The sequence below is a fragment of the Hibiscus syriacus genome, unplaced genomic scaffold (genome assembly GCF_006381635.1).
Source record: "Hibiscus syriacus cultivar Baekdansim isolate YM2019G1 unplaced genomic scaffold, ASM638163v2 tig00111273_pilon, whole genome shotgun sequence".
NCBI lineage: Eukaryota > Viridiplantae > Streptophyta > Magnoliopsida > Malvales > Malvaceae > Hibiscus > Hibiscus syriacus.
In genome coordinates, this window is record NW_024063040.1 from 2,493,990 (window position 1) to 2,521,073 (window position 27,084).

The 27,084-nt window shown below is 35.0% G+C and overlaps 2 protein-coding genes, 1 non-coding gene and 3 pseudogenes across 3 annotated transcripts; 2 read left to right on the forward strand and 4 right to left on the reverse strand.

Annotated features, from left to right (window-relative positions):
• The first annotated feature begins 3,478 nt into the window (after positions 1-3,478).
• LOC120157520 lies at positions 3,479-5,670 on the forward strand (annotated as a pseudogene).
• A 625-nt stretch (positions 5,671-6,295) lies between these two features.
• LOC120157503 lies at positions 6,296-8,978 on the reverse strand (annotated as a pseudogene).
• On the reverse strand, positions 7,051-7,152 carry LOC120157709. The gene has a single exon (XR_005519162.1). It is a non-coding gene; the product is annotated as a small nucleolar RNA snoR99 (small nucleolar RNA).
• A 2,336-nt stretch (positions 8,979-11,314) lies between the features above and the next one.
• On the reverse strand, positions 11,315-13,846 carry LOC120157661 (superoxide dismutase [Mn], mitochondrial-like). The gene is made up of 6 exons (XM_039168726.1): positions 13,521-13,846; positions 13,084-13,130; positions 12,853-12,978; positions 12,668-12,724; positions 12,040-12,117; positions 11,315-11,570 (listed from the first exon to the last, which is right to left on the reverse strand). Exons 1-6 carry the CDS (start codon positions 13,810-13,812, stop codon positions 11,478-11,480), a joined length of 693 nt encoding a protein of 230 aa, XP_039024657.1. The 5' UTR covers positions 13,813-13,846; the 3' UTR covers positions 11,315-11,477.
• A 3,876-nt stretch (positions 13,847-17,722) lies between these two features.
• Positions 17,723-21,164, forward strand: LOC120157651 (protein DETOXIFICATION 53-like; the record flags this gene model as incomplete). The annotated part of the gene is made up of 2 exons (XM_039168721.1): positions 17,723-17,908; positions 19,677-21,164. Coding segments are annotated over 2 exons (1,575 nt in total), but the record flags the coding sequence as incomplete, so codon positions are not given.
• A 4,443-nt stretch (positions 21,165-25,607) lies between these two features.
• LOC120157662 lies at positions 25,608-26,720 on the reverse strand (annotated as a pseudogene).
• Between the last annotated feature and the right edge of the window lie 364 nt (positions 26,721-27,084).

Sequence of the window (27,084 nt, forward strand, 5' to 3'; positions counted from 1 at the left end):
TCGTAGTTTCTTACTTAGTAAACTATTTCCCACATCTGTAAGTCCTTCAGTGCATGATGTTTTCAAAAAAAAACCTTCGGGTCATCTGTAAGTCCTTCAATGCATGATGTTTTCAAAAACCTTCGGGTCATCTGTAAGTCCTTCAGTGCATGATGTTTTCAAAAAAACCTTCGGGTCATCTGTAAGTCCTTCAGTGCATGATGTTTTCAAAAACCTTCGGGTCATCTGTAAGTCCTTCAGTGCATGATGTTTTCAAAAACCTTTGGGTCATCTGTAAGTCCTTCAGTGCATGATGTTTTCAAAAACCTTCGGGTCATCTGTAAGTCCTTCAGTGCATGATGTTTTCAAAAAAACCTTCGGGTCATCTGTAAGTCCTTCAGTGCATGATGTTTTCAAAAAACCTTCGGGTCATCTGTAAGTCCTTCAGTGCATGATGTTTTTAAAAACCTTCGAGTCATCTGTAAGTCCTTCAGTGCATGATGTTTTCAAAAACCTTCGGGTCATCTGTAAGTCCTTCAGTGCATGATGTTTTCAAAAAAACCTTCGGGTCATCTGTAAGTCCTTCAGTGCATGATGTTATCAAAAACCTTCGGGTCATCTATAAGTCCTTCAGTGCATGATGTTTTCAAAAACCTTCGAGTCATCTGTAAGCCCTTCAGTGCATGATGTTTTCAAAAAACCTTCGGGTCATCTGTAAGCCCTTTAGTGCATGATGTTTTCAAAACCTTCGGGTCATCCGTAAGCCCTGCAGTGCAGGATGTTTTCAAAAAGCCTTCAGGAGCTTTTAGATATTATCAAAACCTTCGGGTCATCTGTAAGCCCTTCAGTGCATGATGTTTTCAAAACCTTCGGGTCATCTGTAAGCCCTTCAGTGCATGATGTTTTCAACATTTCCATCCTGCTCAAAAAAAAGCCAAATGAAAAAATTAGTCTTTTTCGTCTTTGCTCTATTCTTGTTAACACAAGGATGAGCAAAGAGGGGCAGCTGTAGACATCAATTTTTCCATTTTAAATTTAAATTTATTATTATTATTATTATTATTATTATTATTATTATTTATTAAATATTACAAAACCCAAATCACAGCCCATTTACAATATCCAGGCCCAACCTAAATGGCCCAATAGATGACCCTAAACCCTTTTAGGGTTTATAACATTTCAGTTAGGGTTTTCTAACCCTAGCCCCGCGCAGCGCCGCCTCAAATCTCCAAGAACTCCCAGCAGTCGCCTCTGCCGACACCTCCCAAGCTAGATGGTCCAACCAGCTGCTGCTGACGCCTTGCTGCCACGCCGCCGCCTCAAGGAATACTCCAGAACGCCAGATGGCAGCACACAACCATCCCTACGATGAGTCACCAGCCTAGCTTTGGTGACTCACTGAGGTTTTCCTCTCGGGACCGGTCCATGTAGAAAATCATGGTGGCTATAAAAGCCATCGAATCCTGCAAAAAAAGATAGAGGGCCACGGCAGAAGACAGAGAGCAACGGAGAACAAGAGACCACAACAACAACGAACGGAGAGAACAGAAACAACGAGTAAACAAAGAGAAATAAACAAACACCCACATTCAACAGTAAGCAAAAAACAGAAAACAAAGAGAGAAAAGTCGAGATATTTATCTCATCGGAGCCTCCCTACGCCGTTGAAACCGAAACATCGGAGGTAGATCTACGTGTTTTGGTAAGATTTTAGGCTAAAACAACTTTAGATTTGAGTATAGAAAAATAGAGGCTTCGATTTGGGGTGGTTTTTGTAATTTTCGGCCACCATATCCGGTGGCTGGCGACGGAATTAACAACGGCAGACGGTTGCCGACCGGTGACCACCGTTCCTCCAGTGGGAGGAGACTAGAGAGAAATGCTTCTCTCGTTTTTAGAGAGAAATGAAGAAAAGAGGAAATGAGAGAATGGCCCGGAGGGCCAGCCATTTGGGGGTTAAATACCCTCTCCCAAATGATGCCGTTTTGGGGAGGGTGTTTCTGTAATTTCCTAAGGGGTAAACCCCTTCTACAGTGTTCCATGTTTGTAATCTTTATAAAATAGTCACCAACAATTATTTTTATTTATTTTAATTTGGTATTCGAATTTTAATATATTATGTTTTAGTCATTAATCAGTAAATATTTATATATTTAGGATAAATATCATATTTAGTCCCTCATATTTTTATATTTAATATTTCAATCTCGAATAACTAATATAGGTTAAATCACACTGTTAGCGCTCAAATTTTATAATATTTCAAGTTAGAGCATTTAAGTTTTATAGCTTATAATTTAATCATTAATTATTTTTACCATAAGTTTTTATTTTATTATTTACACCTATAGTTTTAATTTTCTATATTCTAGTCACATATTATTATTATGTTTAAATTATACTTTTAATACCCATATTTTATGTATTTCGAATTAGGATTTTGAGTTTTATATTTTAGTCACTTATATTTTTAATTTAACCATAAGTTTTAATATTTTGCAATTTAATATTATTGCTTTCAATCTCTTTTATTTTGATCATTATTATTTTTACTTAATATTATATTAATAATAAAATACCATATAATATTAATTTTATTTTGATCCTATACTTTAAATATAGTATTTTATTTATTTATTTATGTTTTATTCACTAATATTTACATGAAATACAATATTATAATTTTATAATAATATTTATTTTTAAATATCAAAGAAAAGAGCAGTCTTAAAGCAACTAGATGTCCTATTCTGATATTTAAAAAATAAATAAATATTTTACTTATAAAAGCCAGAAAAACATATTGTTTTATTAGAGAAAAGTATTATTTTTAATATTTATTTAAATATTAAGAAAGGGCAGTCTTAAAGCAACTGGATGTCCATTTTCTGATATTTTTATATAAATATTTTACTTTTATCAATTATATATATATTAATAGAAATGTTTTATTAATATTTATTTATTTTTTAATATTAAAAAATGAGATGTCTTAATGTACCTAGAAGCCCTTTTCTGATATTTCTAAATAAATAAATATCTTATATATATATATATATATATATATATTAATATATTTTCTTAAAATTATAAATTTGAAATAACAGGATTACAAATTAAATATATTTTTGAATTTTTAAATTTCTAATAATAGAGACAATTTATAATTAATGAGTACCAATTTTGGGCGTTGTGGGGTGCTAATCCTTCCCCAAACGTAATTGACCACGAATCCCTTTTATTATTAAAAAGAACGAATTTTTTGTTAAAACGCATACCAGTTTATATTTTAACTGATGTTTTCTTAAAAACTCGTTTAAAAGATAATTTTAGGTATTCGACCTACCAGACCCAATACACATTAAAACTTGATTTTTTTTTAAATTAAATTCACCACCAAAATATGAAATAATTTGTCTAAATTTTATATTAGTAATGGGATGTTACATACTCTGTTTTACAATCTTGTTAACAAGTGTGTGTATAGGTTGAAGAAAACACAGCTGAGTGCCATTGATGCCTAACTTTTTCCCGCCATGTTCGTTCTCAATCCTAAAACCCTATTCACTTATCCTTTCATACCCAAAAAACCCTCAATTTCACCTCAATTCTCAAACTTTAAGCCCCGGACGTACAGCAAATCCAATCAAATAACCGAAAGGGGTATCCTCTGCGACACCGGCGATACCTTTTTCCTCCACGAAAGCGCCACCTGCCTAGACCTCGGGGCCCTTTCAGCAGCACTCTACAAGCAATCCAAAGGCCAATTAAGAGTCCTCGATCCAATGTGTGGCTGCGGGATCCGTTCCCTTCGCTACCTTATCCAATCGAAAGCCGATTTCGTGTTGGCCAACGACGCAAACGAGGGCCACAGGAGAGTTATTCTGGATAATTTAGGACAAGTTGAGAGGTTTGAAGGTGAATAAAGGAGATGGGTAGTAACGCATAACGAAGCCACTCGGATTTTAATGGATTGTTATTTGCAAAGGGATTACTTTGATTATATCGACTTGGATTCGTTTGGGAATGATTCGTCTTTCTTCTTAAGGGCTGCTTTTAGTAGTTCGAAACTCGATGGATTGGTTTATGTTACTTCCACCGACGGTTTTTCATCAGGGGGTCACTGCCCTTTTCAGTGAGTTTTCTTCTTCTTCTTTTTTAAACCTCCATTGTTTCTTAGATAATGATGTAGGTTCTTGTTAGCATTTCCTTTGATTAATGTATTGTGGGTTCTAATATGATTATTCACTTGTGAATTATTCTTTAAAGCCCTTGTATGCTTCCTCATGAATCGGATTAGGAACCGTAGGTAGCTGCGACATTGGATACTTTTGTTTTAATTCCCTGTGATGGAATAATTATTTCTCTTTATGGGTCTGTATAGTTCATTAGAAGCATATGGGGCATATGTTCGTCCAATGCCATATGCAAGCGAGCTTGGTTTGCGAATCCTTATAGGTGGTGCTGTGAGGGAGGCTTCTGTGCTCGGCTACCGTGTTACTCCACTTTTTTCATACTACTCTTGCCATGGACCTGTTTTCAGAGCCTTACTCCAAATGAATCGAGGGAAGCTACCGGAGAAGAGGTGATGTAATGATGACAGTGTGTTAAAATCTGTCTCTTTTTAGTCTTCTTGTAGTACTAATCTGATGTTTTTATGTAAATGATAGGGATTATGGTTTCATCTGCTACTGTAATCGCTGTGGAAATTCTCAAGCATTTTCAATGGGTAAACTTGGTCAAATAAGTTGTCCTTGCAATAACTCGATAAAAGTATGATCTCCTTTAATGACGTGTGTGCATTTAATTTTGGTTTTGTCCTCTCTCTTTCTCTCTCTCTGCAATGTCAAAAAATGTTCACTTCTATAACTACTTAAGCAGGTGTATGCTAAATTTTTCTGTCGATTTTTGTAGGATGCTGCATCACTTGTTGTGTCAGGCCCTCTGTGGACAGGACCTCTTCCTAGTGGAAATTATATCATGGAAATGTTAAACTTGGCTGAGGAGTGTGGGTAGGCGGGCAAAGGTGCAGGGACTGGTCTAGAAAAGCTGCTGAAACGGATGTTGGAAGAAAGTGACCCCAGATTACCATTTGGATATATCAAACTGGATGAGGTCCCTCCCATGGTTTTTATCCCCAAAACATATGCTCTTATACTTGAATTGCCTGATGTTTGGTAATGATATTCACTTCAACTTTATCAGGTGGCAAGTCGTGCAAAAACTGACACTCCTTCCATAAGTTCTATCATGAGCGCCCTTCACAAGGTATTCGAATTATATGGTTTTCTTTAGTCACTAGCATTTGAACTACAATTATGCAGAAAAGGATGTGTTTTGCTCTTATAGATATAAGATTATCATGAGCCCTAGCTTGACTTACTGTTTAGAATGACCAGCAAGAATGTTTAGCAGAATGGATACCTGATTCTAGGAACATGAGGATATGTGTGTCGTTGCTCAAAACCGACAATGAAGTGACAAGTCAGTTTTGTTTTTTGTTGCAGGAGGGATATACTGCAAGTAGATCACACATTGCCTCCAGTGCGATCAAGACAGACTGCCCCATGGGAGGATGCATCAGGATTGCCCAGAAATTACATGGGTGCTGAAAATTACAAGTTTTGAAGTCATGTTAACCTTAACGGTGTGTCTGGATTGAGTAAAATGAAAGGAAAGGTAGGTGAGTCAAGGGGATATTAATTTTTTTAGAGACTAGGGAAAGCTCTTTGTTTTGGGAGGAAAGGAAACTGAAATATATAATATATTTTAGAATCTCAATTTTACCCTTATGAACGGAAGCGGCATCTGGTTCCTTTGCAGTTTAGATGTCTGGTCCTGGATACTCATTTGAAGAAGAAAAGCACAACGCCCTTGAGCCTTGAAGTTGAACACAGCGAAGTGTTTGAGCGGGCATTGCATTTTTAATCGTATGGATAGAGTTGTTCTTTTCTTGTTTCATTTTGGGATCCGATTCTGCCACTCATTTTGTTTGACAGATGGTAATGGAGAGGCAACCAAGTTGGCTTGGATCAGTTGAATCTGAACATTGCCAGAGTCGATGCCTACTTGAATTTATTTGGGTCAAATTTCACATCTAACCAGCACGGTTTCTAAAGCATTTTCAATATAACCAATAAATTCCAGTATCATGCTCTTTGATGCCTACACAACATTTAGAAATGATCTTTTTTCACATAATAATTGCACAGCATATTACTCATACGTGCTATAAGAAACAAGCTTTCCATCCACACGTGTTTGGTTTATCAAGACATTTTAAGTAGAACAATTGGCAAATTCTCTTACTGCGTAGTTTTGAGAAAGAGGTTTACTTTGGATAACCATATGCAACTGAACAGAAATTACGTGATTTCGATTTTCCAATTAGTATTCCCAACCACTCGGAGCTTCTGAATTTAACAAGTATCGAATGCAATAAATCTTCAAAAAAAAAGAATAGTAACATCCTACAATATCCAAGTACTCAAAATTCAAGCAGACATATCTTGAAGCAAAAACAAAACAGTAGTTCATCTTAAGCTTCAAGAGCCTTATGCGCGAGCAGGAACAGCAACTCCAGGACGAGGAGCTTGACCAGGCTTCGGTATATCATCCTGGAAAAATTGAAATAACAAATACAATTAATGTAGTTTCTAAAAGAAGAGAAAAAGCCAATTCCAGATACTCCGTCAATCAGGCACTTGGACTGCTAACTATGCACAGTGTACTGTGAAGTATATTTTTCATAGCAAATGCACTATTCCTTACTGTTGGGAGAATAAAATTTAAAATTTCAGCAACACTAAATCCCCAACACCTACAGATGATCAGCATGCCACTAAAAACGGTAACCACCAAAATTATTTAAATGGATGTTAATTAACAATTCATCCCAAAAGCAATTAAAATTTCAGCAGGAGGAACAAAAGAGTCCCTTGATAAAGACAAAGCAGCACTATAATGATGCACATGGATCAGGATCACTATGTTTCAGATGTGACTAAATTCTACCATCCCTTTGGTCTCTATGGACGATCTCCATGTATAAATCATATTAGTTCTAAGGTATTTTCAATTCGGCATGATCAATAAGCCACTAAAAAAGGCCACTGACAAATTGATTTAGATGGACATTTTGTATGAGGGACTTCTTCATCCCTAAAGCAATACTGCAAGAAGGGGAGTCATAAGTCCCTAAAGAATTATATCCTCATAGCATATCAGAGAGAATCGTTCAAATGCTATACGCAGATAAAAATCAGCAAAGTCAAAGTTATCATATATATTAGATTCACCACATTTCCGATTCAAGAATGAACATAAGACACCAAAAAAGGCATTTGACAAAGTAATCAGAAGGCTATTAGATTTGATTTGAAAACTTCTGCTCAGGGGGGCAGACTAGCAGTCACTGAAGAATTTCGAAAAGACACTTTCATCCATCTATATAATTCACAGGTTTCAAAATCCATATAGGAGTTTAATGGCTCAAATTTCATCCAAGTACCCTACGCTAAATCTAATGATAAACAACCGACAACCCAAGCAAAGCGAGAAGAACAACATTTCATTCAAATAACAAAATAGATCACTGGCAGTGAAAAACATGAAATAATGGATTAAAAAGAGACGTACCCTGCGTCTGACAAAGCGCTGGGGCGGGTCACGGTTCCTTCTGTCAGTGCGGGATCGGACCCTCACAACGTGGGAATGGATCGCACACGAAACACAGTATTGCATCTTCACATACAGCTTTGGCAAAGTGTACTCTACATAACTTTAATAAGACAATAAATCCAAAAAATAAGTGATAAAATGAGGAATTTTGGTTATAATCGAGTAATTAAACGAAAAATTACAGTCATAGACGCAGGCTTCCTGGACATCCCTGACAGCAGCTTGCTCCACAATGTTCCTCACAAGAAACCTCTTGATTGACTTGTCCTTTACACATTCGAAACAAAGAAAAAAAAGAGAAAACATACATAATTAATAAATAAATAAAAACAAGGGCCCAGGTAAGAAAAACTGAGATACCTTAGGGTGCGTTTGGTTCACGGAATGTAAGATTATCAGTGGGAATAAAAGATTACCAGGGAATAGGATTACTGGGAATGTTGTATTTTATGTTTGGTTGGTTTAGCAGGAATGTAAGATTACCGTGTTTGGTCAAAGGAATAAAAGATTATTGGAATGTATATTTGACCAAATTGTCCTTATTATATATTTGTATAATATTACAAATTGTAAAATATTTATATATTTTCTTTAAAAAATTAAATTCATAATATTTATATAATTTTTTTACAAAATTAAAAATATAAAAAATATTTAATGAAAGGGTAAAAAAAATGTAACCCCTAAACTTCATATAAAATTTTAATTATAGATTTTTTTTTGTAAATCTAAAATAATTTAAGGATAAATTTGTAGGATAAATTTGTAATTTAACCTTCGTAGAATTTTTATTATTCAATGACAGAAGAAGGATATTTTTGAAAAAAAATAAAAAATTTAAGGGCATTTTAGTCCAAAACACCGGTAATGTTACAATACCTAAGGGAAGGGAGGTAATGACATTCCCGGTAATATACCCCAAAAAATCTACTATTGGTAATAAAACATTACCGGGAATGAGATTCCCAGCCAACCAAACATGGGAATGTGGGATTCCCATCCCATGGGAATCCCACATTCCTTGAACCAAACACCCCCTTAGGGTAACATTTGCCACAGTTAGAGCAGCGGATGAACTTGACATGGCAACGGCCATGTTTGTTGCGGCCACCATTCCTACGCTTGAATGTCTACAAAACAATAACGATCCAATCAAAATGATCAAATTTGTGAAAACAAAATTAAATTTTAAAAACGACCCAGAAGCATAAGTAAAGATAAAATCAATGTCGGACCATAGTTAGAGGGTTGCCGTCAAGTGATTTTTCGAGGCTCTCTGCTTCCGCTAGCTAACTTCTAGGGTTTCGGCATGTGAAGTAAGGGCAAGATTTAGGGTAAGTGTTGTTTTTATACTATGGGGAGTCCGCCTCAGGAATCTCTAATTTTTCACTTGCACATAAAAGGTAAAATTATATTCTTAATACCTATATTATATACTAATTGCAAATTATGTCCCTATACTCTGATTCGACAATCTTTTCAAATTTTGTTCATAACTCAATCAGTTGCCATCAAATCCGATAATCCAAAGTTTGCTACTCATCTCTAGAATATGTGTAACTTGTGAATTTATTTTTTCTTTAAGTTTATCATTTTTAATTTGTGTTTTAGTATATAGTTCAGGTACACTGTGTTACTATTAAATTTTTGAAAATTTGATTAGCACAAGCACTAAAAAAAATAATGTGTAAACTATCTAAATTGCCTTAAACTTTTATGATATTTGCATTTTTTTCAATAAATTTTTAAAGCTTACAACACATCAATTGAACTTTTAATTTATTTTCATTATGGTCACCATCGTCAACCGCCATTAAAAAAATTGACATGAGACATTAAAATTCATTTTTTTGTTTCACCATCCCCGAAAAAAACCAAACTCCTGTTAGCTCTAGGTATACCCCAATTCTCTAACAAGTTATCATTGCACCCATCACTTTACGAATAATGTCACACTCCAAATATGAGTCTAGGAGTTTTAGCTGATTTTAACATAACTTTTAGATGGTAAAAATCTGAAAATCTAGACTAGATGGTAAAAATCTGAAAATCTAGACTAACTTGTAAAACTTAGAAAGCTCAAAGGTAAATTAGAAGTCTTGGGAGTTAGAGGGTGCATGGTTAGTCTAGTGTTTCTAGAAAACATATGGGATCAAATTGAGCTTGATGAGAAATTAAAGGATAAAAATATAACTTGTAAAAGTTTCAAGGATAATCTGGAAACCCTAATGAAGTTCATGGGGTCCAACCGTGTTTTGCCTCTTCTAAATGTTAACTTAGTAGAAAAACTTAATACAAAAATAAGTGACTAAATTTTGTCTCGAAAAACTTTTTAATGCCTAAATAATTTTTTGTTAAAAATAGGTGTCTAATGTTTACTCAGTTATACTTTTAGGTGTCTACCGCTTAATTTTTAGTTTTTAATAATAAAAATATTATTTTTTTAATTAAAAATAAAAAAATAAAAAAGGTTTAATTTATTTATTAAAAAAACCCACTTTTTTACTAAAATATAAAAAGAACCCCTAAAACGGTCATCGGCCATCTTCGACCACCATCGTCATCACAAAATGGTTGGGTTTTAATCGAAATTGCATGGTGGTTCGAATGGTGGCTGCGGTGTGGCTTATGGACATCGAAATCAATCAGAATCGACGAATAACGACGACGATGGTTTGAAAACCGACGAACCTTTGAATGTTTCTCTACGACAAACGGTGGTATGTTACGACGAAAGGTCAACAGGATTTCAATCGAGGGTCGACGCTGGTACCAATGATGGTGGCGATGATGGTCACCGTTGATTGACATAGAAGGGGGAAGTGTGGGGGGGGGGAGAAGGTAACAATTTTTTTTAATTTTAAAATTAATTCTCAAAATTACCAAAACGTGACACGTGTCACTTAACGGTGATTTTTAACGACATAAACCTAAAAATATAATGTTATAAACATTAGACACCTATTTTTAGCGAAAGATTCTTAGAACGAAAATATTTTTTCGAGACAATTTGGACACTTATATTTGTATTAAGCCTAATAGAAAAGACGATGAAAGAAGTGATTCTTGAATATGGAGGGGGAGGGGAGGGGATCATACCAACGCCCCAAGCCTTGAGTTCATCATAGTGGCCATTAAGCTAATGATCACTTTAGTAAAAGAAGGCAGAGATATACCTTGATCCCCTAGATAATATTTCAAACTTAATCCCTTGATCTAAAATTATAAAATCACATTTTGACCTAAAGTATTACAAAATAAAACAAGAATAATATTATAATTTGACCTTTCAAAAATTTACAATTTAATGTAACCCTTCACATGGATACAACAGAACTTCCAGAAGTGCAAGTGAAAATATAGGATCATATCTAGTTTTATAACTTCACATGGATACAACTACGCTTTTTTAAAAATTCAAGTGAAAGATTAGGATCATGTCTAGATGCATCAATATTTATGCATAATAAGTAGGATGAGAGGGGATCAGCCAAGGCAATTCATCATTGTTTTTATGAACCCCAAACTCAGATAAACTACCAAGAATAACGAAGAAACAGCCATCCATTCAATGCACTTTCGTAACATTGATCAGCTCCGGAAGCGGGAGGATGAAGAAGAAAAACCCAAAAGCAACGACCAAGTGCAACTAGAACACAACTTCCAAGTTTTAAGCATAAAGCTTAATATTATTAACATTCGTACTAAGGCATACACTAAGAAAAGTAACTCCGAATGTACATCATTCTCTTATTCTTCTTATTACTCTGTTTGCCATTGCCAACCAAACGACATGCCTCTTAATTACATCAAGCTCAAGCACTTTCTTTCTCGTACACTCCATTTGCATATTTCCAATTGATGACCTTCCATATGTTCTTCAGGTAATCTGGTCGAACATTCTTGTACTGGCACAATAAAAACATAAATTACAGAAACACATTATAATAATATATATATATATATATATATAAACAGAAATCAAAGAGAAATATTCACAGCGGATGTCGTCATTATAACAGAGCAATGAATAAGCTAAATTCTAGAAGAAAAAATCCACCCCTTCCTCCTGCTCACCCGTAGTAATATATATAAAAAGCAAGATATATGACTGAGATTCTTAACTGGAAACAAGATATATGATGCACTCATAAGCTTATTTATGCAAATGAATAAAGTTTATTGAATGCGACAAACCAAAAAAGGTTTTATATGTATATGTTTCAAAACTAAAAAAAGGGTGAAAGTTACGTAAATTAAATCAAAGGATCATTGATAACAAGGCTGCTTTGGCATTGTCTTGATCTCCCATATACATATACTGATCTTTGATTCACATTTGAGCTCATATTATAACAGCAAAGTTTGAAAATTTACCTGTAAATAATATGCATGCTCCCAAACATCTATCCCAAGCAAAGGAACTAAATGTGCCCCTTTAGTCACAAGTGGGTCCTGCAGCAAAGATTTCATAATTATAGTAGCATGTGTAAGAATCTCCTCAACTTGTAGCTTTTATACTCTAGGGAGTCTAAATTTGACATGACTCCAATCTTACAGAAACCGAGTATAAGTGTTCTCTTAAAAAACTCACATCATAGGCCAGTAAGGTAATGGGCAACCCTGTTACATGGTGCATCTTCCAAAGGCCACAACTCATATAAGATATTTTCAGTTATTAAGCAAGTCTACCACCAGAGAAGAATAAGCAGGGGCATAGAAATAACTTTGCAAATCCAGAAATTTATAAATGGGTGTCCAAAAATTTTAATACTATTTTTTCAACATGATGGGTATGCAAAATTTTTTATTTTGTTCTTCTTCCCTTAATATATTAAACTATATTTTCTAACTAATCTAAAATAATGGGTATGCATTTGGCCCCATAAGGGGCCATATGCATCCGCCAAAATAAGTAGATTAAGTAGATTCACATTCAAGTGAACAGACAAAGTAGTCCCATGATTGTTCATGGATGACTTTACACAAAATATCACAAGCATACCTGATTTGCAGTGGTTTCGATCACAAGCTGCTTCAATTCCTTGTCCAGCCCAAGCCACTGTGAAGACAAAAAGTAAGAAAACAAGAGAAGAAAGAGTAAGCCGTGATGGATGCAAACCATTCATGATTAGAAGCCCAAGGAAACAAAAAAGAATAAGTGAACCTATAACAAACAAAATCACTGACCACCCAACCAGAGCCTTGCAAAGCAGCACCCTCAGCATTGATCTTCTGAATCAACGATTCCAATGAGCCAAAGTTAGTATCAATTGCCCAACCCAAAGAACCTTTTGGAGGCTCACCTCCTCCTTCCTGTCATGTAAATGGAATAAGGTAAGATGCAATCCATTTCAAAGAACAATCTTCATTACATATTACTAAGATAGATTTGAAAAGGGTTTCAAAATATGAACTTACCCGAATAGGGGCAAGGTTCTGCCAAAAAATTGAGTGGTTGATATGACCTGCACGAGATAACAGTCAGTCAACATGAAAGGGACTGAATGTAATCGCTAATCGAGGAATGGAAAGGAAACAAAATGATGACCAAGGCTACAAAGAGCAATCCTAGTTACTAAGAATCATTCATCAAGCAAAATTGAGCTATGCTAGTATCTCATATCATTCCATCTAATGAAAATCGTAATAAACCGTAAAATATTCATTATCCAAAACAATAACATGGTTTTTTTAATCACTTGCCTTTTGCTAATTGCTAAAACGTAAAATCAATATCTCTAATCATTTCAAAGGATTACATTCTTAACAGTTACTAATTCCAAAATCCTATATACTTCCATACCCCTATGCAACAAGCAAGTAAATTAGGGGGATAAAATATAAAAAAAGTTTACCTCCGCCGTTGAACTTGATGGCGCTTTGCAACTTAGCGACGGTGGAAGAATCACCTTTCTGGATAGCCTCATGTAGCTGCTCCAAAGCCTTGTTATAGTTAGAGATGTAAGTTTGATGATGCTTCTGGTGATGGAGCTGCATAATCTCTCCACTGATGGCCGGCTCCAATGCGCCATAATCGTAAGGAAGTTCGGGGAGCGAGAAGGTCCGCAAGGCACAAGACTGAGTCAGCCTCGTGGAGTTGAGACCCAGGGTTAGGGTTTTCCTGGTGGCTAATGACAGAATTGCCATTTGGAGACGCTAAGATTCTTTTTCCCAAGTAGATGACACTAATAAATGCAGCCTGCAACACTGGGGAGTTTTTATACAAGGAGGGGAAGAGCTACCGTAACACGCCGGTGATCTGTATTGACAGTAGTGATATAAATTTGGGCAAATATACATCTTGGCACCTGCATTTTGTATAAGGTTTAATTTGACGTCTATTTTTTTATCCACGTCAGATAATTGAGATTGATTTCAAGGTTTAATTTGATAATTATACTTTTCTTTATCCAATTAAATACGTAAAGTTAGATTCTTAATTCAAACTGGTATCTGAATTTAACGTTTTAACCTAAATCAATACTTGTAAATTTTTAATCAATTTAAACTAAGAAATAAAATTTATATACTAATTTTAATCAAAAGTATAAGTTTAAATATCTAATTAAAATAAAAAAATTTAAATTTTAAATTAAATTTTAAAATCAAATTAAACATTAAAATTTATGTTCACCTTATAAATTTTGAATAATGCAAATTTTGACATGATATGTTTTGGTGTTATCTTTGTATTATATTTTTTCACATTGTGGTATAATTCAAGGTTGTGATTAAGCATCAACCAAACGAACTCGGTGGTAAAAGGATTACTGTTATTCTTTGAGATCTCGAGTTGGAGCACCAGAAATGTCAGTTTAAATCGTACAAATTTGATTTGAATTTTATTTTTAAAGTTTTAAATTTACTTGAATTAAAAATAAATAGTCAATTTAGCTCATTTTTAATGTATTTTTAATAGTATGAAGCGATTACAAGATAATAAATGTTTATAATTTTTTTAGCAGTTGACAATGCACACATCTTACAGACGCAACTGCTCGAACTCAGGTCCTCTGAAAAATTCAATTCGAGCCTAATTTTATTTATGAACTAATTAGAATAAATAATATATTTTCTAAAAAAATCAATTAAATTTACGAAATCTTCTTATCAAATATTAAAGAGATAAATATCAAAATTATATATTCTGATATAGCTTTGATTTTAGTTTAATTTCACACATTTTAAGAGTACATGTATTCATTTATATATATATATATAATTATTGTCATATAATATATAAATGTTAAAAGAAACCATGTTAATAATAGTTTCAGTAATTTATAAAAGTTGAATTAAATCTTTACTCGTATAATTAAACAAAACTCGTATAATGAAAATTCACCTCTTAGGGTTTTGAACTCGCAACATAGAAGAAAGAGAATGTGTCAACAAAAAAACTTTTAATGACGTGCGTTGACACGGTTTATACATAATTTTAATACACTAAAATAGTTAAATTCAAATTAAGGTACTCGAGTTTATGCTAAATTCAATAAAATCCCACTCCGCATATCTTCCCAATTACGGTGTTTTAACCCACAATATAACTAAGAAATTGATTTAATATATTGTACATATTTATTTCTGAATAAATAGGAATGTGTTGTTGAGCCCATAATATCGGCGGCGGAGTTGATGCAAAGGGAATTCAGGGTGCGATTACAGCCCACAATACGGTGGAAGTAGAAAACAATGGGTATTGGTTTAGGTTTACGCCTGTTGTTTTGTGGTAGCCACCGGGATTCCTTCAAACTATAAATGTTTTTATCACAAACATCCAGATTAGGGAAACCGAAAGTTCTGTTCTCCAATCATATAATAAAGTTAAGTTAGGATGAACTATATTAGATATTATCAAATTTTAGACGATATATTATTTAATTTTTAAGGTTTAATACAAAAAAAATAAGTGATCAAATTATATTCAGAGTTGACTTTTGGTGTTTAAAGAATTTTCGTTAAAAATAGGACTCTAACGTTTTCTCTATTACAATTTTAAGTGTCTACTGTTAAAAAACGACGTTAAGCGACACGTGTCACGTTTTAATTTTATTTTTTTGAAAAATAAACTATTATTTAAAAAATCTAAAAATGACACATGACACTTACTTTTTTTTACGATAAGCACCTAAAAGGGTAACGGATGAAATGTTACACTTATTTTAACGAAAAATTCTTTAAACACCAAAAATTAAAATTGAGTATAATTTGGGTACTTGTGTTTATATTAAGCCAACTTTTAATTGCTTCAACTATGACATTAAATTTTAATTTTGACTTAAATTATATCACTAGATCGTTAAAGTTTAACGACACAATGAATATATATTTCCACCATTATGATGACATGAACAAAACGACATCATTTTAACTCAACTATTGATACTCAAAACGTCATTTTAGACACTATAAATTGAAAAAATCTACATTGACTATAACATCCAACGATCGACCATGTATAACGAGAAAAAAACTTAGTGCCTAAAATTAAAACATTTTAAAATTTAATGGAAAATTGGTACACAAAATAAAGTTAACATAAAAGAAAATGATAAAAAATTATATCATTAACGATTTAACAATTCAGTACTACAATTGAAGTAAAAATTAAAATTTAATGGTATAATCCAATCAAATAGATATAAATCTTAAAATTCAATAATATTTAGTATAATTTATCTCAATTTTATTAGATATAAAAATTGAGTTTCGATCATATTTATGATTTAGATTCAAATTTTATTTTATTTTTTTGAGATAAATCTTAATCTTAATTCTAATCCTAATCTCATCTAAAGGGAAAAGGAACGGGGACTCAAAGGGAAGAAAATGACGTTCCTAATAAGTCTACAACTCATGATCTAAAGAAATATGAGAAAATAAAAATAAGAATTCAACATACAATCAGTCACTTGTAAGGATTTCCTCATATTAAAATTAACATACTCAAAAAATACAGTGGCCCTGCCTGATAACAAAGAAGAAAGGATAAATATTAAAATCAAACATGAATTTTAATCAAGATATTTTTTTTATTTTGATTCAATTATGAATATTTTAAAAAAATAAATACATCTATTTATTCTCATATTAAATAAATAAATTTATTTGTGCATATAATGTGTACATATGAAATAATGTTTCGTCGATAATAATTTTAGTGAGTAGAAAATTTATGTATATAATTACAAAAAAATCAAAAGCCATATAATATTGCACATCTACAAAGATTTTGTATCATAATTCACTACAGTAAGTACAATATAAACAGTAAGTAATAACCACCACTACTCATTTTAAGTTACTTTTTACTCGCATAGTAAGCACACACAAAGATGGAAGCATGGTAAAGGAATTAACAATTTGTAATAAACTAGTGTTGGATGTAAAAAAATCAGGTTCAAACTTAAGAGAAGGGCCAGTTACAAACTTGGAACATGTGTGATATTATAGTACCATGTGTATTTTATAAAATGGACATGAAAGATCTATAGGTGATTACATGAATAACATAGGTAGGTTCTGAGTTCTTATGGTGGTTTTCTTCTTGTGATGGTTTATACTTACTATGTGAACATTCTGAATGCCGAAAGGTTCGAACTTGTAAATTATGATGGGATTAAAGGAATATGTCATTTGGTACCCGATGCTTAGCTCAATTCCAAGTCTGTCCAAAATAATCTTTGGTTTATCTTGAAGCAAAAAGCCATGCTTTAAGTCTAACTGCTATTCTTAAGTATGTTGATTTCTTTGTTTTTAATGCAGCATCGAGCTTTGCACTGCCCCCCAAAATACAAATTTGTCTAAAGCAGTGGATGTTTTGTTGTTAACGTTGTTGTCTGCTGTTCTCATTTTCAGTGCAACGAGTTCCATCTTTTACTGCTAATACTTACAAGTTCCAGATAGCTAAGAACCTGACTAAACTATGTTTAGTATCGAAAAGGACAAAAACTATTTGGAAAGATTAAGGCCCCTCCTCAATCAAATCTACATCTACCATGCATGTTTCGGTATATATGAATGACATGCGTACCTTAAAATTTTCAAGCCTTGTCGAGCCAGAGAAATTGTTATCCCATTTGATTGCAAATTCTTAGTCATGTGCTCTGCAAGTGAATGCCAATCGGATTCCCCAAATGATCTTTCCGACACAGGAGATAAAAACGATTATAACGATATTGGAAGAGCAGGAGGAAGGACGTCCCTTAGTACGTTTCTGGGTTGGTTTCGTGAAATTAAGGTGACATTCTTGATCTCCTTACTTTTGCACCCAGGTGTTGATCTACTTTCTTCTTCATTCGAAGCTAAAAGACTTGAAACTTACGACAGTTGGAATTATTTAACTGTCCTTAACTTCCTAGCTACTCTAATGCTGTCTTAAGATAACATGACATGTGATAGATGTACTGCTCGCACAAGTTGTTCTCTAGATAGTGAAAGTACTATACCTGTTGTTGTACACACACACACACACTAGGCCACAGACTAGTGAAAGAAACACAAACTTACCGGTTCTCAGTAGAGCTACCTTCAGGGAGACAAATCTACTGGTTATATCTTAAAAAAACCAAATGTGATTTTATAGTACTTCATTGGATTTGTGAATCATCAAACAATGAAGAAAGTTAATACTCTTATAAACCTGCTATTCTCTACTTAGAAAATCTTCATGTTGTTATTTCTATGCAATATGAGGTAAATGGTTTCAACTTGAAAGAGGTCCGAGTTCAATGGCTCAGAAAACTAAGTCTTTTCTACTACAAGTATACATGTAGAGAATATCAGAAATGATCAGTACCTTGCTTCTGCAATGATTAATCACCAATAAACGTGAACCTTGGTTACCACCAACAAATAAAATGGAAAAAAACTACAGTTCAAAAAATGTCGGTAGAAAAATTTGTGGATTCAGACAAATATATAAATACATGATTACAGAAGCATGAAATTCTTTTCACGGATATACAGTCAAACTGAGCAGATGTAGTTCTAATACGAAAAACATCCACAAATATGTTGTTTAAGCATCTAAGCAAACAGGTGAATAACAATATACAGGTTCATGCATCCCTTGCTGACTGGGAAAATAACTTAGCCCCTCTTTGATGTTCACTTATCAGTAAGGCACAGTTACAAGCATGGATCAAATTAGCTTCACCTCTTTCTTCCTCATCCTTTGCCATTTACCATCAGTTTATAAAATGTTTTTGTGCCTGAACTTCAACAATCTATATAGAAAATCCAGTAATTGGAGAACCGAAATGCTTATTTCAGTTTCGAAGCTACAACAGATTTTGTTGAGACTTTTTGACCGCGACAGATATATTTGCTATTAGAGGCTAGTGTTTTAACTTTTAATAGACAGATGGTAGAAATACGAGTTGAATGCGATAAAAGTAATTCGGTAGATCAACTTAGGAAAGTAATTCAAGAGGACTACAAATAATAGATTTGACCGCATTCTTTTACTCATTTGACAAGTGGAGGTGCATCCACTCAGACTTCAACAATCTCCCTAATCGAGATGCTCCATTCAATTCACAGCGCATGCTTCGGTATTCTTAAAACAACCTTACTAAACTTTCCAAGAGGAAAATGGTATTTCATTTATGAGGGCAGTTACATCAAAATTTTCCGACCTCATTTTGGCTGCAGAGAGGATACTGCCTTTTTAACATGGAAACAAATTTATACAGATATTTCTAATTATTCTTGCAATATATGGCCGTCTCCATGATAGAAGACAAGTCATCTAAGGTTCAAAGTTAGTCTTAGTAATACATCCTGACCAAACGAAACAGCCTTTAAGAAAAAATTTCCCTAGCAAAAGAAGGCGTAAACAACAGTCCATTTTTTTGATACTGTTTTTCTCTTCTTCATAATTTATGGTAAGTCCAATTTTCCACCATATCAAGCAAGCCATTATTCATTCCAACTTGTTTAGAAAGTTAATTCTTGCTAGTGGTATATGATTTTGCTTTGCCTAATATCTCGTGTTCGGTTCACAGGCGATGGAGGAGCTGATACCATTGGGGAAAATCATATTCCCGTTGGTACTTTCCGGCCTGATTGTCTACTCCAAGTCGTTAATCTCAATGTTCTTTTTGGGACAGATTGGAAAGATTGAGTTAGCTGGAGGCTCACTGGCAATGGGATTTGCAAACATCACAGGCTACTCTGTAATGAAGGGTCTGGCTACAGGGATGGAACCTATATGTGGCCAGGCTTTTGGAGCCAAAAAATGGACAGTACTTAGTCAAACTTTTAAACAGACCCTCAGCCTACTATTACTTGGATCCATACCGATCATTGTATTATGGCTTAACATGGAGCCAATCCTTCTTTCACTTGGTCAGAAAAATACCTTAACATCAGTGGGAAAGGTATTTCTCATATACTCTATTCCTGAATTGGTTGCCCAGGCTCTCCTTAGTCCTTTAAGAATTTTCTTAAGAGCCCAAAATCTAAACCTACCTTTCACTCTTTCTGCAACTTTGGCCATGCTACTTCACATTCCAATCAATTATTTCCTTGTAATATATCTGGATTTGGGGGTTAAAGGTGTTGCTCTGGCCTCTGCTTGCAACACATTAAACATAAATTTGGCCTTGCTAGTATATCTGTTCTATACAGAAAGAGCAATAAAACCTTGGGATGGTCAAATGGTAACCAAATGCTATCGAGATTGGGAGTCACTAGTTTCACTCATGATTCCAAGTGCAGCATCTGTATGTTTAGAATGGTGGTGGTATGAAATAATGGTGGTAGCTTCTGGCTTAATAAAAAATCCAGAGACAAATACAGCTGCAATGGGGATTCTTATACAAACAACAGCACTCTTATATGTTTTTCCTCATTCTCTAAGCACAAGTTTATCTACGCGTATTGGGCAAGAGTTAGGTGCTCAAGAGCCTGTTCACGCAAAGCAGATAACCATTATAGGACTCATTATAGCTATGGTAGGTGGACTACTAGCTTTTGCTTTCACGATTGTAGTAAAAGACATATGGGGAAAGTTGTATACACAAGAGCCTCAGGTTTTGGCATTAACATCGGTTGTCCTACCACTTTTAGGCTTTTGTGAGCTTGGAAACTGCCCTCAGACAGCAGCTTGTGGTATCCTGATAGGTTCAGCTAGACCTAAAATGGGTGCTCGCATAAATTTTTATTCGTTTTACCTTGTTGGTTCGCTAGTTGCATATTTTGCGGTTTCCAAATTCAAGATGGGTGTTCTTGGGTTGTGGGTTGGGCTTGCTGCAGCACAAGCTACATGTACGTGTATGATGATTTGGACTCTAGTTTTCACTGACTGGAAGCACCAAGCTAGGAGAGCTAAGGAGCTGACTCAAGCCACAAGAGATCACAACAACGATTTAGAGGCTGAACTTCTAAGTTGATTCTAGTTCACCTAAGGAGCTGACTCAAACCAAAGAAGAACAAAAAAATCTAGTTAGAAGCCAATCTTCTAAGTTGCTTTTAGTTTCCTACAGTTCACAACCGCAGCCCTTTGTAACATGAGATGATCCTTTCTCAGACTTTTGTACTAGCCAAAGATCTTCATGTGACTCTTTACTGGGTTTATTTATTTTGGTCCTTTAAGTTGTTTTGTTAAGAGCAGCCTTGGCATTTAGTTTATAACATTCTTATTTCCAATTGTTCCAACCAAAGTAAATCAACCTAATATAAGAAATGACTACTCAAAAAGGAAAAGCAAAACTGGTTCAACTGAGTTGTAACATGCATTGACAAGAGTGATTGAGCTCATCTGCTAGTCACTGAAAAATCAACATGAGTAAGTTTTCATTGAGCTTTAACAACCTAATTGTGCAATATGAAACCAACACCATTGAACAGTATAGAAGATTGAACCTGGACTCCATCTCTGATCTTCAGCTTGCTACTCGATAGAGTTTGGGAAGCTTTCATGCAGACAAATCTTTGCTTCAATGCCGATGGGGACGACATCATTTTCCCTACAAGAATTCAGAGAAGGGCAACCTTAAAAGTTGCAAACGAGCATTGAAGCGAAGATTCGATAACCTAAATGATAAAATGAATAGCGCGGAAAATAATCCAAAACAGTTTATTTCTTTTTTGACGCCACGCTTGTGGTTATCCCATAACCATAAATACATACATATGCTTACCGTCAATATCATATTTTAGTTGAACAAATTAAATCTAATAGAGGTGAAAACAGATAACCGAAGTTTCTTTTTCTTCCGAAAACAAAATAAATCGAAAAGTAGTTTTTTCCTTCTTTTCCTCCCTTGCTCATCAACTCTGTGAGAGAACTCAGAACTTCGACCCTGTAATTTGGTTTCATAGGGGGGAAGCTCGGCGCAAGATTCGAAAATTTTGAGGTTTTCAAGTATGGGTACAAGTTAAAAAGCTGAAAAGGGTCGTGGATTGCATTGCATCATTGAAATTAATGGAGAATTCGGGTAACAATAACATCCTCAGATGGTTACCGTTTGTTTGGTCTTCAAGGTTCTCTTCACCAATTTTTGGGTGTGGCAAAGGTAACAAAAACGCTTCCCCTTGTCTTTGGTAAGATTTGTGTTCGAACATAAAAGAATATAGATTGTTGAGAGAGAGAGAGACCATAAAACGAACATGAACTTTACCAAAACATTAATGTCAACTCCAAGTTGTGGATGGACATATAGTAGAAACTGAATCATGTTTTCCCTGATGGTATTCTATCCTTGGAAGTAAAATTTCCATTTCACCTCTGCTCACTCAATTATATATTTTCAATCATTATTTGTTTCTGTTTTTATAGGTGATAATTTTTGTTTTCTTAACAATAATCTCTGCTAACGTTATCTTACTATAATCACTAACAAGTATGTGTTGCTCTGGCTCATTATTTTATCAACCTATGATACTAGTGCATAACTAATTCATGCTCTCATGTTATCTATTTGTTTGGATGTCTTGCTGATGCTAATTGCGGGGCTGTTCATCCATGGCAACTATGCTGCTTACAGAAATAGGTATGACTACCCGTCTAGGGATGGCAACGCGGCGGTTTCGGGCCGGGAATTGATCCCCCGTCTCCGTCCTTGTCCCCATTTAAAAAACTCGTACTCGTCTCCGCTTAAAAAATCGTGAGATTTAAACGGAAATTCTCGTCGGATAATCGGGAAAAACTGCGGGAAACGGGTAGCCCCGTTTACCTTAGATGGTTATTTTTCACCGCGGGGATCCCGTTACCGTTTAAATTTCACACGATGACATGAGTTATTTAAAAAATAATGTCATTATATCTAAACTTACTTGAAATGCCAAACACTACCAAATGCATCCAAAATATAAAAACAAAACAATTCAAATAGACAAATATAATGACAACGACTAAATCCTAATCTCCTTTACATACTTTTTTTTAATTTAAATTAAATTTATTAATATTATATATATATATATATATAATAATTATTTTTAATATTTATCGGGCCGGGTATTTGGATAATCAGGGCAGGGATTACCAAACCCGTCCCCGTCCCCGTTTAAAAATTTTGGTTTTTCCTCGTCTCCGTTTATCATCCCCGAACCCGACCCGTTTAATTCGGTTTTCTTCGACGGGTTTGGTTTTTTTGCCATCCCTAACTAGCACTGCCTCTTTGTGTTTATTTTCCTTTCAAATACTGAAGCTGTTTTCAAGGATGGTGTCTGTCTATTATTCAATCAGGCAACTGGAAAGATTATCGGAACTTGAATTGTCAGAGGAAACAGTTATCACTGCCGCATCATCATGTCGTGTTCAAATCCATAACGTGCTTCTGATTGTGTTGCGTGATGTGAGTACTAAAAATTAGACGTAAATTATGTACAATTATACACAATCGCACAAGTAATAAATAGTGAGTGAATATTATTTTCACGAGGATTGGAGGAAATTGCAAGTTAAGTTAAAGCACGAAAACTAAATTATCTAAATATAGTTAGTGATGATATTCACAAGTGAGAGTGTAGTGACAAAATGGAGTGAATGTGAATGGTATTATGGAAATATGATGGCATTAAGGCAGATGGAAATTTCGTGATAATTGAAGATGTATTTAAAATGTGAACAAATGAAAATGTCAATGCAAAATGAGTTGATAATTCATAAATAAGCAGACTTAATAACCCTCACACAACAAACTACTATGGAAATGAATTGGGGGATTTCTAAGGAACCCTAAGTCTTGCCTCTCAGAATGATTCAAGCTTCTATGGTCTATTTGCTCGACAAAGTTTACTAAGAATGTCCCTACGCTCTCTCGAGTCAAGGGAACCTGACAGATGAAAATGACACGGCAATACATCTTGGCGTGAACAGTAACATCGAACTTATTGAATCTGCACTACTCCTTTTATTCGTTGAAATCATATCCTTATCTCTAAGGTGGATTAGGTCTTAGTTAGCAGCTAAAACCCATTGCTCACGTTGATCTTCCCTTATTTTCTCTCGAACACTAAGCAATATACTTAAGAAATGAACACTATAATGCCTCCTACAATCCTAAGTAATTAAGCACAATGAGCAAAACAAATAGATAAATATAAAAACCTCAAATCATTCATTAAAGTAAGTACTCAATCATCCATAAAAACACACACCATATAATGTTTAGTTCATGGTGGAGTTTGAAATATCCATGAAAATATTCCAAACATACAACCCACTAAATCAAAAGAAAATTAAAGCATAAGGGTGGAGGACACTCCCAATGCGCATTGTCGGTTGCTCCTCGGACCACCACGAACAACACCTTAACAAGCTAGCTCCTCTCAGATGCCTAGCACGCCACTCCCTTGAGATTGACTATGGAGGAGACCCTTGAAAAGATGAAAGGGGAAAGATAGTTGGAAACTTTCTAGCTGCCTTGCTTAGCTCATTATTTCCTTCAAAGAATCCTTTCCTCATTTTAGTACTCACCTTTTCTATTTATACCAGGAGAATTTCCTAGGTTTTAGTGCAAAAATCCACATAGTACCCTAAGGTACATTCCTTTCACGTAAAGGTGGTTGAAAGGGAGAAGATGATCCTCTCCTAGGCGGTTGGTGGCAAAAAACACGTGAGTGTGTACAACTGGCAGCTCCCATGAAAATATCTTCTTCGTTTTTGTCTTTTTCTGCGCACAGGAGTTATCCCATTTTGCTTCTGCTTCATCAACTTGCACATCACCAGCAAAAGCACAACATTCTCAGTTAAATAGAACCATTTACAAATTAAAATGTCACGATAAAGCCAAACCACCAAATACATTTATATGCTCCTATATGCATCTAAATGAACTATATGCACCTTAAGACAACCAATAACTTAAGTGAAAAAGCCCTAAATATAGTCTTTTTACGGAGTTATCAGATGGCTCATGATATTACAACTGGCCAAGATTTTAAGCTTTTTTAATGGTATATAAAACTTGTACTTCAACAAAGGGAAACAAAATCAACGATGAAGCTCACTCTTTTTACCATTCGTTTGGCAGGTTGTTATTTGTCTGTAGCTCTTGTCTGCCATTGGTAGCTGTTGCTCTTTCTTCACACTTGCCTACGTTGGTAAGCAAGTTCTTCTGCCAACTGATTGGACAGTCATCATATGACTCATGGACACACACGCATAAATATACACATACGCATACGCATAGGCATACATATGCATATAAGATTTTAATTTGATAATATTGATTCATTTCATGTTATGACTGATGATTAAACAGAAGCCAAACAAATGGAAATATCCTTGATCATGAATCAATGAAAGTGATACATAGCCTAGCGGGTGCCAATTAATCACCTCAGCGATTGACACACATATGGGGCTGGGGCTGGCTGAGCCTCTCCTTACCCTTAACTCTCCCTCTCATACCTTTCCTTGTCTCAAACAATGGCTATTACACATACAAGCTTCCATTTCAAGACCCTTTATTGTCCCGAAACTTCTAGAACTGGCCACCCTCAAATGTTTGTCCAAACTTCCAATTTCCGGACATTGTAGCTGGTCACGGTCCTGCCATCTCTCGTGGTGACTTGGAACGACAGACTTTGACCATTGAGGTAACAGTTGATCTTCCAGTTTTGGCCCCAATTCCTCGACATGATTGCCATCCTGTTTTGGAACCCTTGATTGATACTGAATGGACATTTCCGGCACCCCCAACATTTGTAATGAGGACCAAATTGAAGTAAGAATGACCGTTGATTGTAAACCTGATTCCACCTTTCTTCACACAGGGGACTCTGTTTAGACCAACATGAATTTGTTATTCACATGAACTCAAATCCTTGTTTCTACTAGTACACAATTTAGTGAAAGGGTTTTCTAAATTTTAGCTTCTGAATGAAATGGGGACAATTCCGGCCCGGTATTGAGCGATTTGCAAGAAGGCTGGCTCAGCCATGTCAAAGTGTTGCAGAGGAGGATTGCAACAGCCACCATTGTCATTGGACAAAGCAAAGTTAGGCGGGTAGAAGTTGGTTGCAGTAACAGTAATCGATCCGGGCAGGCACCATTTGGGGTCATTGTCACACCTCATTTCATAACAAGAACCGCAGCTGAGGCCATTGTTGAACAAGGCAGAGCTAAGTGCTGCAGTGTTGGTCACGTAACCTTGGCTATATAAGTTACCATAACCACAAGCACCTCCAGAAATAGCAGCAGCAAAATTTATACACCATTTAAAGTTATTAACTTCAATAAAGAGCTCGAAACAATAAGTTGGTTTAACTTTTCATTACCCCACAAACTTACCCATAGTGCCGGATGCATCACCGCCACCATAGAACGTAGCATGGCCACCTTGCCATCCTCCCCCATAGTCACCAAAGACCCCTCGCAGGCAAAAACCAGAAGAGAAGTTGCAGACAACACTGATACAGCCATTTTAGACAATTCTAGAGAAGCTAAATCGAAACGCTAGTGTGTATTGTGTTGGTGCTCGATGTTTGTGACATAGAAGGAACGGAAGAAAGGGTTTATATAGGAAATGAAAAGGAGGTTCGATGTGGACTTAATTAGAAAGAAGAGACAAGAAAGCAATTGTTGTGTTGAAGAGAGAAAGGCAAGACCATGAGACAGATTTTCGTATATTTGGGGGTCATCTACAGCGATCAAACCCTGCACATACAGATGTTGCGGTTAACACGTAGGCCCCCAGCTGCACATGCATTGATTTACATCAACCCTTCCCATGGCCTCCCTCTTGTGTTTATCTTAAACCTTCCTTTCGTGTAGTTCCATGGAATTTTCTACTTAAATTCCCTGATATCCCGCCAGTCCCTCGATTTGAATGGCACCAGCAGTCATTTTAGACCATTTTGCTGTCAAACAGGTTGTAAAAATGTTGGTTGTGGTGAATCAAAGACGCCAGTATTATCTCTCAAGGCATTCAATTCATATAAGCAATAAGCATCTTATAT

What these genes read in the sequence shown, in the direction of transcription:
- LOC120157661 (XM_039168726.1), bottom strand. Translation starts at nt 13,812, where the DNA reads ATGGCAATTCTGTCATTAGCCACCAGGAAAACCCTAACCCTGGGTCTC. An exon ending in AGAACCTTGCCCCTATTCGG is followed by an intron (nt 12,979 to 13,083) that starts GTAAGTTCATAT and finishes TTTACATGACAG; the next exon opens with GAAGGAGGAGGTGAGCCTCC. An exon ending in TGCAAGGCTCTGGTTGGGTG is followed by an intron (nt 12,725 to 12,852) that starts GTCAGTGATTTT and finishes TTGTCTTCACAG; the next exon opens with TGGCTTGGGCTGGACAAGGA.